This window comes from Topomyia yanbarensis, chromosome 1 (assembly GCF_030247195.1).
Source record: "Topomyia yanbarensis strain Yona2022 chromosome 1, ASM3024719v1, whole genome shotgun sequence".
NCBI lineage: Eukaryota > Metazoa > Arthropoda > Insecta > Diptera > Culicidae > Topomyia > Topomyia yanbarensis.
Window position 1 is genome coordinate 169,407,926 of NC_080670.1, and position 14,397 is coordinate 169,422,322.

The following is a 14,397-nucleotide window of genomic DNA, read 5'->3' on the forward strand; positions in this document are numbered from 1 at the left end:
CTCAGTGCACTAGCGCGACTTCCGGAAGGTTAATAGCCCGGTACTTGACGAAACCTTTCTCGAGAACATTTCTCACTGTACTGCGAACAGATCCGAATCCTGAATTTGCTTAGAAAACCTTAGGTGTACTGACGCTTAGGTGTCCTGACGCAATGTTTGGTTCACTGTCCCGCTTTGAAGCCTTGCTGGTACGTTCCGGGAAACTGACAAAACACTTCTGCACTACATATATGGTGATATTGGGTTTTTCGAACTTCTGTGCGATCCTCTTGGCCGATTATGCCAGATTTTCATTTGTTTCGTGCAAAATAAATTACTTCCTTTCTCTTGCTATCGTGTGGCAATTCGAGAAGATATAATTTTTTCTTCAAAACTACATGGTTTCAAGAGGACTTTTTAAACAAATTGCTGTCAAAAAATTAGAGAGTTAGCCACTAGAAACACTATACCAAACATAAAGAAGCGTATTGTTTCTAAATTGACAGTGCTTTAAAATACATTTAATCATTATTGTAAATTTTTATAACTGATACAACTTACACACCTCAGTACAAATAACATTTCAACTTTCTCTATCTGGCACACCAAGCCAACTTCCAGTGAATCTTTCGATTTTTTGAGCCCAAAATGTATTTTAGGGTCTTAGAAATGATATAACAAAAAACCGCAGGCAACAATAATTGCTAAATGTTCTAATTTACAATTCTGCCGCAACGCCTCTTATGTATACCCCGAGAGCCCTGAAAACTTTAACAGCGTTTTCCTCGAAACCATATTTTTGGATCTGGCCGGAAATGTAACTCGAACAAATGATTTTCTATCGTTTTAAAAATTTTACAGTATATTCAAAATTGATTCCTCCAGCGACGTGCGTAGGATTATTTTTTGTTAATATTTAGTTTTTTTTAAACAACATCTTTGTGTCAATTTTATCTAACATTTTAGGCGATTTTTTACTAAAAACAGCGCCATTTAATGAAAAATCCAAACAGCGAAAAAAAAATTCTACGTACGTCGCTTGATATTGTTATAAGAAACCGCAAAACCTTTGTTTTAAGCTCTAGATAAACAATTACCTGAGATAGGTTTCCGGCCGTGGACCCTTTCCAAAAAGAGGTGTCTACGTCTTATAAATCCCCTTTTATAAGATTTCGATTCACCTCTTTATTGCGTCTGAAAAAAAATCTTGTAGCATGCCTATTTTTTCGTGTTCTACAGTGATATAACCCCTTAAGACAAAGACGGAAATCTTCTTATAGATGTGAAAAATTGCAAAAAATATCATTTTTTTAGTTTTGCACTTGACGACGCCCGACGCCCTTGAAAGAATTACATTCAAAATAAATGGAGGTCGTGACACTGACATCCACTCGTTTTGTCCATTCAGAAAATAACAATATTGATTGGGTTATAGAGAATTATGCTAAACCGGAAGTCGCACCCTTAGAGTTTAAAATTGCGTCAAGTAACATTCACTTATCAAGTCCATTCAGAAAATCTTGGATTCCTATGACGTCAAACTTCGTCCTTTGGCATCTACTCGCCCAAGCCCATTCACAGTATCGAGCATTTTGCTGAATCGGCGGCCAGCAGCTTGGATTTTGAAATTGCATCTACCATCGATTTTCGTTTTCTACTTATCAACTCCATACCGAAGATTTCCATATTGTCAAGATTATAGAAACTTAGCGCAAGGAATTTGTGAAACGATCTTAGGCATTTGCTCGAAAAGCCATTCCTACATCCGCTATAAAATCCAGTTTTGAAGCACCTTCTCCATGGATAATGTCCGAAAAAATTACATTCCGAATAATTGTTTATTTGTTGTATTATCACCAACAGACCCCTTGGCTCCAATGGTGGTTGCCCAAATTAATTACAGTGCAGGATAGAAAATATTTTAACTTTTATCGAATTCCTCGCCAAGTTCAAGGCAAATATTGTATCCACACTGTTAAAAATACGCTGAAGTCCGGTAACAGATCTCCGGCGACCATAGTTGGTTCTCCTAAACGGCTGCTGTTGTTGTAGTCAGTATTTTTAAAATCGTAGACGATAGCGCTTGTGACCAAAGTTCACTCCTAGGTTACCAGCGAGTACAAGATGTGGTGGGAGATGATGACGCACATCCCGAAAACGCAAAGCCCACAATACCCCCATGATCATGGTCCAAATTCACCCCCATCAATACACCATGATAGTGTTTGGAATGAGATAAACCCATGAAAACACCATCGCCATGGTCCAGAAGATCCCATTTAAAAACCTTATTCTGGTGTATTTATGGGTCTTTGAGACCATTTCATGGTGTTTTGATGGGCCATATTCATGAAAATTTGCTCGGGATGCTGGACTAAAGCAGTCGGAGCACAGCAGCAATACGGAGTGTAGTCCCGGGCACTTACAAAGTAGAGGTTTAATGTACGTCAATTCTCGTTGATAACCTTTTTTATTCAATCTGTTTATTTGATAAGGCTTAAAGGTGTGACATTTTGAATTTCGCATTTAGCCTTTTAAATTTCTTAAAACTAGAAGATTACAGTTTTTTGAACGACGTTGATGACATTATTGAGTTTTCGAAGAGTTACGCGACTGTAGCTGTCCAGAATACAACTGGAATTGTTGAAAAGCGCAAATTTTTCGATATCCAATCGTAAAAATTCAATACTTGCCTGGTATTGCCTCGTCAAGACAGGTAAATTGAAGTCGCCCAGTACAACAATATCATCAGATGGGGCGGCGATCGAGGTGAGGAAAGAATCGGAGGAAAGAAAGATTGATCAGGCTGAAATTACGAATTCTGTCAGGATTCCCTGATATCCACACTTGCTCGGAGTTCGCCTGGCTTTTATACCATGGCGAACGGCGATAAGCACATCACCACCTGATGTCTTGTGGCTGTTGCGATCACAGCGGTAGACATCGAATGTTGAACCAAACACCTGGCGAGACAGCGTACGTCTGTCGAGCCACGTCTCGGTCAATGACGTCATGAGAGCAGCCCGTGGTCGCGAGCAAATAGTTGTCCGTCTATGAATTTAAGCCGCCAACATTCTGGTAGTAAGCCTCGATGTTGTTGGAGAACAGATCAGGCACAGCAGATAGCCAAGCCATGTTGCCGTTTTGAGCGTGTAAGAAGATCCTTTCGTCAATTCCACGAACAGTATCAGTATAAGTTCATGGTCACTCGGTCGACTGTGGCGGGGGATTCGAGGCATCCCGAATCAACTGCGTCCCGCGCCAGAATACAACGATCGTCATCGGCGAGAAAACCGGTTGACACCTGATCACAAGATGTTGAACCAAAAGATAAATTACTGGAAGCGAAGAATACACCAGCGCTTGTAATGTTCGGATCAGATGTATATTTACTATTTGTGGCAGGTTGGAAGACCCTTTCGCCCATCTTACACAGGGCTAGGAGGACTGATCGCGGAGTACATGCTTCTTCTGAAGGCGGAGGAAAACCAGTCGGCGGGCACCAAATGTTCTGAGTACGGCTATCCTCAAATTCTTCAAACAGCATGCTTTGTGGCCATGTGTTAGGGTTAGGAGCTGCATCACGGTACTTTGGGTGAACACCAACTTTGAAGGATATGAAGTTCAAAGTACTGACGTCTATGCCTTTTTTAACAAGCAGAATAACCTTTATCTCCTCGTTGCAATTTAGTCCTTCCTTGGATATTTTTTTCGGCAGTCTCCTTGCTGATGCTTGGATGAAAGCGGGAAAAATACAACCAGAGCAACGGCGTGGGAGCTGGAACCGTATCAATGTTGCTATTGTCGACTAGCTTTCGAGCACCAATAAGAATATTGCTCGGATCAGGGTCATCCTCGCGACGACTTTTCTGAGGTGGTCGAAAGGTACAGGGATTTCGGATGGGTGTAGCTGTTGAGACCTTTCTAGCGGGGCTCGAAATTTTCTGGATATTTTTAGATAACTCTGCCTTTAGTCTAGCACAGACGTCATCTGTTTTCTCAGAGACAGCAGCGATAACACCCAAGCAAAGAATCGGTGTAGCGAAAACGAACAAATTTCATCAATTTGACACATTCGTTGTACATCCAAAATAAATTTGGGTTTTTCTCAAGAATTTTCATGAACGGCTTGTTAAGTTGTTTCCTCCATTGCATGTCGTTCGGTTTAACGATTTTGGAGCAGTGATCAGATGCACTTGCCATAATGCGCACCGATCTGAGAATGTAGACAATGAAATATAGATGGCGCTGCGTTCGGTTGAAAATTTTGGTGGTTAAGTCGCAGAAGTTCACTCGATTGCGTTTTTGCTGGTTTTTTCACAACACAAAAGGCAACAGGAAACACTTTTACACAGTACAATAACAATGGTTAAATTAAAATTTCACTGTCGATTGATACGCTAAACAACAAATCTCGTCAAAAATTAAAAATAGCTGGAGCGATTGATGTAAACAAATAATCCGTAAAAATACATTGAACCAACAAAAAATGGTTGATTTTATTAACCCTAGAACGTTGCACTGGGGTACAAATGTACCACACGCCTTCTTTGGAGCCGTCTGTGAAGACGAGAATTCGGCATTTACCGACCTGGGACCCTAACCATAATTCGATTTAGAGCTCCTAGTAAGAGTAGGAAAAGGTGGTATAGCCAGTTTGCTTATAGCCTTCGTGGAAGCAGGTCTCAGAGTTGGTGAGGGGTACATTTGTACCCCAGTGTACGGTTGCCGTTAGCATTTCGTCAGGTTTCGAGCTGTCAGTGGAAATGTGACTCGCGACATTATCAGTTTAAAAACTGGTTGTTTTACTACGTAAGTAATAATTAGTATTATATAATCGTTTTTAATGATTTATTCAATTAATTTAATTTAATTTTGAAGTAGAAAAAATCGTTTTCATTTTTGCAGAATTTTATTGTTTATTTTTTATAGTTTTTTAGAACAATGGCTCGCAAGTATAATTGGCGCACAGTAACTGCTGTAACAGTAAAGCGATGCGTTACTAATGTACTACTGGTGAGAAATATTTTTTCATTTAAATTTCCACCCCATTTCGTGGTATTTTCCATAACCCGATTTTTAAACTTTCACTCTTTCAAATAAATGCACTTTTCCAAAAATATCGAAATGCCGTACCGTTTATAGACTCTTCTTTCAACTTTTAGAATCATTTGATTTTTTTTTAAATCGGTTGAAAATTCGCAAAGTTATAGTATTTTTTGTAAAAAAAAAGTCAAAACCGCGATTTTTTTTTACTTTTTTTGTTTAATCCAATTTATGTATCTTTGATTCAATAAATTCCGTACTTTCACTAACATAGCTGTTTTTGCAATTAAAAAACGAAGAAAAGGATGTATTATACATTTCTTTTGCTTGCATTTTTACCTGCGAAAATTGCGATCAATCGTGTGGGGTACATTTGTACCCCAGTGCAACGTTCTAGGGTGGAAAACGCAAGAGTAACGTTCTAGGGTTAATATTAAATTGACTAGGCAAATGTGAGAACATATTTTTGTTGGAACCCAACTATTCTTATGAAAAAAAACTGGAATATTTCACATCCCACAAACTCTTAGTAGACCAAACATGCGCTAGATGGAATAGTTACTAAAGATGAAAACGGAGCTTATCCTCGCGGAAGTGGCTACATAATTGAAGAATTAAAGCAAAACTAAAACGTGTTGTGAGACACCTGTCTGTCAGGCCTGCAATTACAAAAAGGATGATGGGTTAATTTTTATAAAGGAAGTGAATTTCTAAACGATATTCTTACAGGTAAAGACAAATTATTTTGATATGAAATATAAAAGTGATGGTAAGAAATTACTTTTACTTTATTGCGGTAAAATTTTGGTAAATTATAGTTCATGAAGTTTTGAAGTATTGCAAAACCTACTCTGAATTATAAAAGGTTATTTTTGTCATATTGCGCCTATGAACGTCGTGCATTACGTCGGAGAATCCATCCGTCCAATAAAGGAAGGATATGCGGTTTTCGCAGCGTTTCTTACTTGCAATAATATCCGCCGAAGTAAAATGAGCTGAACATATAATTTCGGCGCTTACCGGAGAAGTGCAAGAACTGCTTTCATTTATGAAACACTGGATAGGGAATTTTAAAAAAGGTGCTAAAATTTTCAGGATGCACCAACATAGCTCAGGCACGCGTGAACAACACATTTTTTCTTTTCTGAAAAATAACCAATGTCAGCGGTTATCAAAACAAAAAATATTTATGTAACGTCAGATTTTTGCAGTTATATCTTTGATAGATTTCTATAACTTACCTAACGTTTTTCTTGCCGTTTTGGATTCCGTGTTGAAGATATTAGAGAAGGTTTCGTAAATACCAAAAAAATTCACCGTAGTTTGACGGATGTCAAATTTCCCATTATCATTTTTACATACTTGCCATCTGTGAGTCAATCGCGCTTTGATTCGCCAATGGGCGCAATGTGGTACAACGTCAAATACAACAACGTTTGGCAAATATTGGAGGAATCATGTCGAAATACGGAGAAGTGGAATTCATTATTCGAAGAAACTTTGTCCTACACACACTTTATACACAGACTAGCGATAAGTGTCAAAAACTGCAGCCAAACGAACATGATGGTATTGTGAGGGGAAGTAAAGAGGGGGCTTATGGGATCTTCTGTGGTGCCAGTAAATATTTATGGGTGCTAGTTTTACTGCTTTTGTCTCCGCAAGTCTGTGTATAAAGTGTCTGTACTTTTTCCTATGTGTTTTTCAACAGTTTGTGTTGTGAGAATCCAGATGACAAAACATGTTCCATCATATCTGACTTTGAATGCAAATCACATGTAATCAAGCAACGCTGTTCACAAACTCAGGTCAGACTCTTACGCGCACTATTAGGTTTTACACCAACCGATATAACCCCACAAAACGAGCCGGATGAACTTCGTTTGACAATTCTCGGTAGTTCGTTTACATGGAAGTTACGTGAGTTCGAATGTAACAGATGAGCAACCGTTGCGCTCGCACTCACGCATCTGACAAAGTAAGCAAACCACCGAGAATTGTCAAACATGAACTTCATTCATTATGAGTTCATTCGTGTCGTCATCTTGTAGAACTCAATTCGGATCGAGGTTAGGTACTAAGATGACGTTCATTTTTTTTTTGTAAATTAATATTTTACAGTAAAATGAATAGAGATGTACACCTTTACAGTAAAATGAATACAGTCACGTTTCTTAGGCCACAAACCTTTGGGTCTTGTGCTTAATTGCAATGGCACTTGCAGATGAATGGTAAACAAAAGATTAAGATATCGAAACTCTATTCAGAAATTCAGCGCCGTTGCTTTACTGTTCCTTCCGTGTTTGTTGCGGGTTCCTTTCTCCCGAAAACATTCTATCCGACGTCTTTCGTTGGTCTCATGAATTATGCTTGTATAGAGTTGTGCGGAGACTGAAGCCAAGAGTTGCAATCCAACCAAAAACAATAGTTTAACAACATGGTGGATTTGGGAAGTAACTCGTGGTATGACAATATTGCGACTGTAAATATTTTATTGGCTTAAAGAAACGTTACGTATTACCCTATTTTAATGTTCACCAGGCACTAATAATCGTCAGCGAAGTCTGTTGAAATAGAAGGACAAGTTCTGCTGCGGAATGTAGTACGAAGGCTTTACATTCCTACACGAGAAGCTAGCACAGCACAGAGCACAGTCTTGATGGCAATGTACAGAAGCTAGATTTGCTGTCCTTGTAACCGGTCTGCTAACGGTAGTGTATCGCCTCCGTTAACTTATGCTATTTTGGGGTTCATCTCTGCTTTTTGATATTCTTTAACGTTAGTTATAACGGGAGATCGTCGTACTCACAGAACTATTGGTAACTTTATTTCGATCGCGTGAAAATAAATTGCAGTTTTACCGACGCTATGGCATATAGAGTACTTGACAATCTGTAACTGTATTAGTGTGTTCGACGATTTGTTTTCCTCCACCTGTCATAGATGGAGAAAAACAAATCGAAAATAACTTTTCAGTCAGATTATTTTCATGATGGAGCCTGACTAACCGGTATTGAACGTCTTCGGAATGACTTTTACAGCGACAAAGAACATTTCAGCACCATTATAAAGACTTTATGCGAGCTATTTCTAATGATTAAATTGGCTGACAGTTTTACATATGACAGCTGGAGGAAAACAAACCACTCAAGTGGTATGTGTAGAATGATTTGCCTAGAACTCTATATGCGTACATCTATAACCTGATAGAAACGCGTCCAATACTGCACAAAATCGTAAGTCAGTCCCATGTTCTATGAGATTCCCCATCTACATGGGACTGACTTGCGATTATAGGCAGTGTAGCAACGATAGTAATTAACTAGTACGATTTATGAACCAGTTCATAGGTGATTACTACTAACATGTAGCTTACATGGGTGCCTTTCATGTTTTACAGGTACATTTCACAAAAATATTAATACTAGAATAACTTAGTGCTAGGGCAAGGCTAGCGCCGGATTGACGCTAACTCCTTAAAAACGGAGACACAATTTGTGTTCTTGAACAAATTCCTAGTCAAGCGTGATGTCCCGCAAGAAAAGAAGTTTATTTTGAAGCTGATAAGAACTATGGCGTTAGCTTAGTCCTGTCACTAAGTTAGTGTCGGATTCTGATAAGCAGAGATGCCACGTACTTTTTTCAAATGTCTGCAATAATAATTTTAAAAGTCTGGGAAGAACAAAAAATGTCAGGAAAGCTAGTTTAACCAAAAACCTTTATATTCAAAAACTGTAAATATCTGCAACCAAAATAAAAAATCTGCAAATATCTGCGTCATCGAAAAAATCTGCAGCTTAAATTAAGTCTGCCAATTTGCAGACTTGGCTGCAAATCTGGCATCTCTGCTGATAAGACAAAGTCGAAACGCAATTTCCATAACTAATTTAGTTATAGGTTTTGTGTTCTTCGCGCGCAAAAATGGTTTTAAACTATTTTCTCCTTAATGGGAAAAATTATTTTACCTTGTTTTCCACTAAGGAGAAATATAACATAGTGCATCATTTAATGATTATTTGGGTTCCACAAACTCTGGCAAATTGCTTGACGAATGTATGTTGATGGGATTCCCTGTCATTACACCCAATATTTTTGCCAGATTCGTGACTGTTTACAATGCACTATAACCGTGACACTCGGGGTATGACAGACGGAATTGAGTTCAATTAAACTAATAAATTGTTGTTCCATTAGCAGCAGGCTATATTTCTCACAAGTCAAGTTACAGTGACGTGACTCATAAATTGAAACGTAAAAATAACAATAAAAATAACTTAGGGGGATAATTGTCAGATAAAGCACCGCCAATAACATCTAATAACTTCAAATTTGATATGATGGTTTTTCTGTTTGCTCAATTTCTTAGAAAAGCTACCACGTTCTTTTTTCTTGTTTATTGAATCAATACTCGGTAAGCTACTGCTACTAATATATAGAAAATGATCTTAGCTATACGAATATACTTCATATAAATGAACCGATAAAATCTGACCCGCAAGCGCACCCAGTAGGAGGAGAGCCACGTTCATCGATTAAATCTTTTCTGCTGCCGCAAGCGATACACATCATTTGCCGGTGGGGCAGACATGGTCGTTTCCTCATCGCTATCATCACCACCCGGTGCCATCCGTCGTCGTTTTAGTCCACCTTCGCCCGAATACGTACTGTCATCCACAATCCAGTGAACCGCCTTCGCCAAATCGAACAGTTTAGTATTGCCATTTTCCCCACAAGGAGTAATCGGTACATCCGGCAGTGCAATTCGGCTGAACAGGTCGGCTAGTTTCTCTATGGAAACGAACGGTCCCTGGAAGCAAATTGGCGGTGGAAGGATGGAGCAAAGATAAGCCAGAGCGGGCGGCTGCGGGAAACATCCTCCGTCCAATGGGTGCTCTCCGGGGTACGCGTTCGGTTTCGGTTTGTACGGGATCATTTGAGCGAAGTCCGGGCGGGGTATTTGATTTGGTGCTTCCGAGTTTTCCGCAGTCATTGGCAGTTTGGTGGTGAATGAGTTCAGCACTCCATTGGTTTCGGTATAACCGATGGATTTTAGCTCGGATGTGGAACACGGATAGAGGTTAAGGAATTTGTAACGATCCACCAGCTGAGCAGTTTCTTTCCCTTCAAATTCCTTCAGCTTTTCTAGAACTGCGCTTCTTCTACGTTCTACTTTAACAATACTTGATAAATCCCCGATATTTGATTCAAATTCCAAGAAACGATTCCATACTTCGACCGACAGCTGCGGAGTCAATCCACCGGAGGAAAGAACCCGTTCGAACAGTACTCGAGTGTTGTTATCCTCGTTAAGATGGGAAAGATAATCGATGTAGCACATGACATATTCCGGACTGCCGCCGAAACGCTTCAATCCGAGTTCGAAAATGCGGAATGCAATGTCTTTGTCCTTGGTACAATAGTACTCCATCAATGCGGCAGCTACGAAAACATGGTACGTTGACCGAACGTCTTCACGAGCCTTTTTAAAGATAGCTCTAGCGGAAATGATTCCCTCGGCGCGACGAGCAAACTTCATATACTGAATATAGGCCAGCGTCGGGTCTATATCCGGAACCGCCAGAAATTTATTGTACATTTGATGAACCTTATCGTATTTCAGTCGCCCTTCTTCGAAATCGGCGTAAGCGAAGTAGAGCAAAGCGTTTCTACTTAGCACACTGCTAATAGCCCTTTCCAAAATGTTGGCAGCTTCATCAGCGAAAACTTTTGCGGCATTTAAATCACCTTTGTCAATCAATTGTTTCGAACTTTGATCCAGATATTGGGCAGCTTGATGCCAAACCGCTGGATGATGGGTAAGAACCAGCAGACATTGTTCCGTGGCAAACATTACTCTGCGCGTAACCAAAGCTGTATCTTCGCTTCGGAGAGGATTCGATCTTTCGAAGTTGATGTACTTTTTCCACAGTTCTACTTGTTTTTGTTCCTCTTTCGTTGCCATGGGTGGAACTGCCGGCAGATTGCGATTCAGACCTTTCGTTACGATTTCCAGCTCTTTTGCAACACGACGTGCATTCATGTAGTCACGTGATCGCTCCAAGCTCATCTTTTCCGAAATAATAGGATTGATGTTCCGCTCAAACATAATGTATTCCTTCCACAAGTGTTCGATTCCGATGATTGGTGTTATCACCGCACGTTGATAAACCTTTCGAACGGCAGTTATCTTTTGATTTTCCGCGTAGCTTCCAATTGCCTCAACACTTTTTAGAAACGAAATATAATCCTGCCATATCGAGTAGGAATGTAAATCCATTCCTATCTTTTCCAACGCAAAATCGTAAGCTTGCGCCAGTTTTTCCTTGTGGGTGCTCAGCCCTGCCTTCGTTTCCTTCACATAGGTCAGGTAAAGTTTCCACAAATCAATGTTCAAAATTTTCACCAAACACCGCTGGAACAGTTTCTCCACACGCTCGTAGTTCCTGTATTTCATTTCCTGCTCGATATAAATCTTCCAGTATCGGGCAGTGGTAGGAAAAACACTTACCAGTGATTCATACAGCGAGCGGACTTCGTTTATGTTCCGGCTTTGGCCCTCGCGGATCAACACCGACCAGGATTCTACGTCGAATGGTCGCACCTCGACCGTTTGCTGAGCCCGAACCAGCCGCTCGTGGCCCCACTCGATGTCGAACTTGAGCTGGTCCTTCCATTGTGCCATTCCTCTTGCTGCTACAGCAGACAAACCTGAAACGAGCACGAAATGGTGTACACTTATTGGCGTATTTGAATGTGATGTAGTGAAAAAATGTTCCTGAATAGTATGTTGAATTATACAGCTGCTTGCAGCTGTTGTTCGTATGAGGAAAACACCATAATAATGTTGATTTAATTAAGAAAAATACCTTTTTATTCCGATGCAAAAACAACGTCCAACTTTCCTGCGGCATTCAATGCTGAATTCAATCGTCTGTAAAATTTGACACACGTCAATGCGATGAGAAAGATGGAAACCTTTTTCGCCTTTTTTCCTCTGTTTGCCGGATTTCGCTCGTGCGCTGTGTTATGGTGGGTGTGTGAGAGGAGAACTCAGGCGAAAAAACGCTCTCTCAGCTAAAACGACACGAGAGCGAAACCGAGAACACTCTTCGATCTCCACATATTTTATGTGTGAATGCCGCTGCGTAGATATGTTGAGTGGGTTGGGTGGTTCATATGGATGCATTCTACGCGGAACTACGTCCTCTTTGTTTACAGCCGTTATAGGTGGAGATGCGTAGTGTTTTGTTCCTGCAAATATAATTAAAAATATATTTTTCGTTCGCCCCAATCACTTATGTTATACGAGTAAATCGACCAGAAATGAATGACAAATAGATTGACTTAAATTTTCAAAACAGGTCTTTCATGTTGGCACTACACATATTCAGAAACAAATAGAGATCTAAAACCTAATTTCTAATTTTTTTCGTTCTTTTTAAATTTTAAGATGAATATAAAATTAGTTAAATCTGGCGGAGAATATTTGATTCCAATATTCTACAGTATTGCTAGCCGATTGAAAATAAAGAAAATTCCGTTTTTTGGAATGTGTTCGAGCCCAAACGGAATGGGTCGACAATGCAGCGGACTGTATAAAAATTCTTCCTACAGGAGGGGTCGGAAAGGCAAACACGGACAGCTACTCTCACACTTATTTATTTAGCATTGATGTTGCGCTTCGGCTGGTTTAAACTAAACTAAACTATCGCTCGTGGTGGTTTTTGGGTTGAGCAAATAAAACGAATGGTTGAACAGACGTACGGTTTCGGTGTCGGTTAAATGTATCGAATGAAAGAGGTGAACATTACACTCGTTAGCCGATGATCTTTCTCTTGCTTACTCGAGTCGCACTCGCCTTTCACTGCTTCTGGCGGGAGACGGAACATACACCCCCCGTTGAGGCTTCTCAACATTCATCACGAGCAGTTGGATTAGAGATGGGCCTGTTGTCTTCAATGGGTAGTACCGAAACCTTGTTGATGGCACGACGAAGGGTAGTTCTATCCGTAATCACGACGACAGATCGGACTAACCCGTCAGGGCCAGGAAACACTGCTGTGATGCGACCCATCTTCCAGTTGAGTGGAGGCTGACTTCGATCGTGGAGAAGGACTACCATGCCCTCCCGGATATTCGGCATAGTTCGGAGGTGCTTTTTTCGAGGTTGTAACGTATTCAAGTAATCCCGACTCCAGGCGCGCCAAAAATGTTCCCGCATAAGTTGGAGATGCTGCCATCGCGACAAGCGACTGGCTTTAACATCTTCCAAAGAAGGTTCGGCCAGTGCAGTAAGTGGACGGCCGATCAAATAGTGAGCAGGTGTGATCACCAGCGGGTCTGCAGGATCGTTGGAGATGGCGAACAGCGGTCGAGAGTTCAGTACTGCTTCGATCTCAACCAGGACGGTGCTTAACTCTTCAAACGATAACTTAACGTTCCCGACGATGCGTTTCAGATGTGTTTTTGTACACTTCACCGCGGCCTCCCATAGTCCACCGAATTCTGGTGCGTCCGGTGGAATGAAATGCCATTCGATCTCGCGGGTGCGGCAAAAATCTCCGATGGCTTCCACAGCTTGCTGGTTGTGAAATTGCTGGAATAACTGATTCAGCTCGTGGTGTGCTCCCCGAAAATTCGTGCCATTGTCCGAGTGTAATTGTTGAACCATTCCACGTCGGCCGATGAATCGTTTTAGGGATGCCAAAAAGGCATCGGTAGTTAAGTCGGACACAGCTTCCAGGTGAACGGCCTTTGTAGTCATGCACACGTAGACGCATACGTATGCTTTCATCAAAGCTGGACGTCGTGCCCCTTGCTTGATGAGGAAGGGACCAGCGTAATCCAAACCGGTAACGGCAAACGGTGGTGAGGGCACTACTCTTGCTGCGGGCAAGTTCCCCATTAACTGGCTAGTATTAGTTGGGTTGATTCGAAAGCATCGTACGCACTTTCGTGTAATCATGCGGATTGTAGAACGTGCGTTTAGAAGCCAGTATCGCTGTCGCATTGTGTTCATCAGGCCAATCTGCCCGACGTGAAGTAATTCGATATGCATTTGCCGAATCAGTAAACGTACCACTGGATCCTTGTCTGGTAAGATGATGGGATGCCGGCTTTCAAATGGTAAATGGGAACGATCCAGACGACCTCCTACTCGCAGTAGGCCATTGGCGTATATCGGACGAAGGTTTGCGAGACTCTTACATGTTTTTTTTGCAATTACTCGATTAATCTCGTCCGCCAAATGAATGTGTTGAATAACGTGTATGATGATTTCTGTTGAACGACGCAACTCGCAGATGGTCAAATGTCGACTTGTTTGACGTTGGGGCGGACGTTTCCGGCAATTTTCGGCGAATCGTACTACGT

The 14,397-nt window shown here is 40.9% G+C and overlaps 2 protein-coding genes across 7 annotated transcripts in view; one reads left to right on the top strand and one right to left on the bottom strand.

Annotated features, from left to right (window-relative positions):
- LOC131680733 (active breakpoint cluster region-related protein) overlaps nt 1–14,397 on the top strand; it is a 131,101-nt gene that overhangs the window by 106,979 nt on the left and 9,725 nt on the right. The gene's annotated exons all lie outside the window — the stretch shown is intronic.
- On the bottom strand, nt 9,405–12,037 carry LOC131680774 (protein suppressor of forked). The gene is made up of 2 exons (XM_058961488.1): nt 11,892–12,037; nt 9,405–11,733 (listed from the first exon to the last, which is right to left on the bottom strand). The coding sequence occupies exon 2, from the start codon at nt 11,705–11,707 to the stop codon at nt 9,551–9,553; it is 2,157 nt and encodes a 718-aa protein (XP_058817471.1). The 5' UTR covers nt 11,708–11,733; nt 11,892–12,037; the 3' UTR covers nt 9,405–9,550.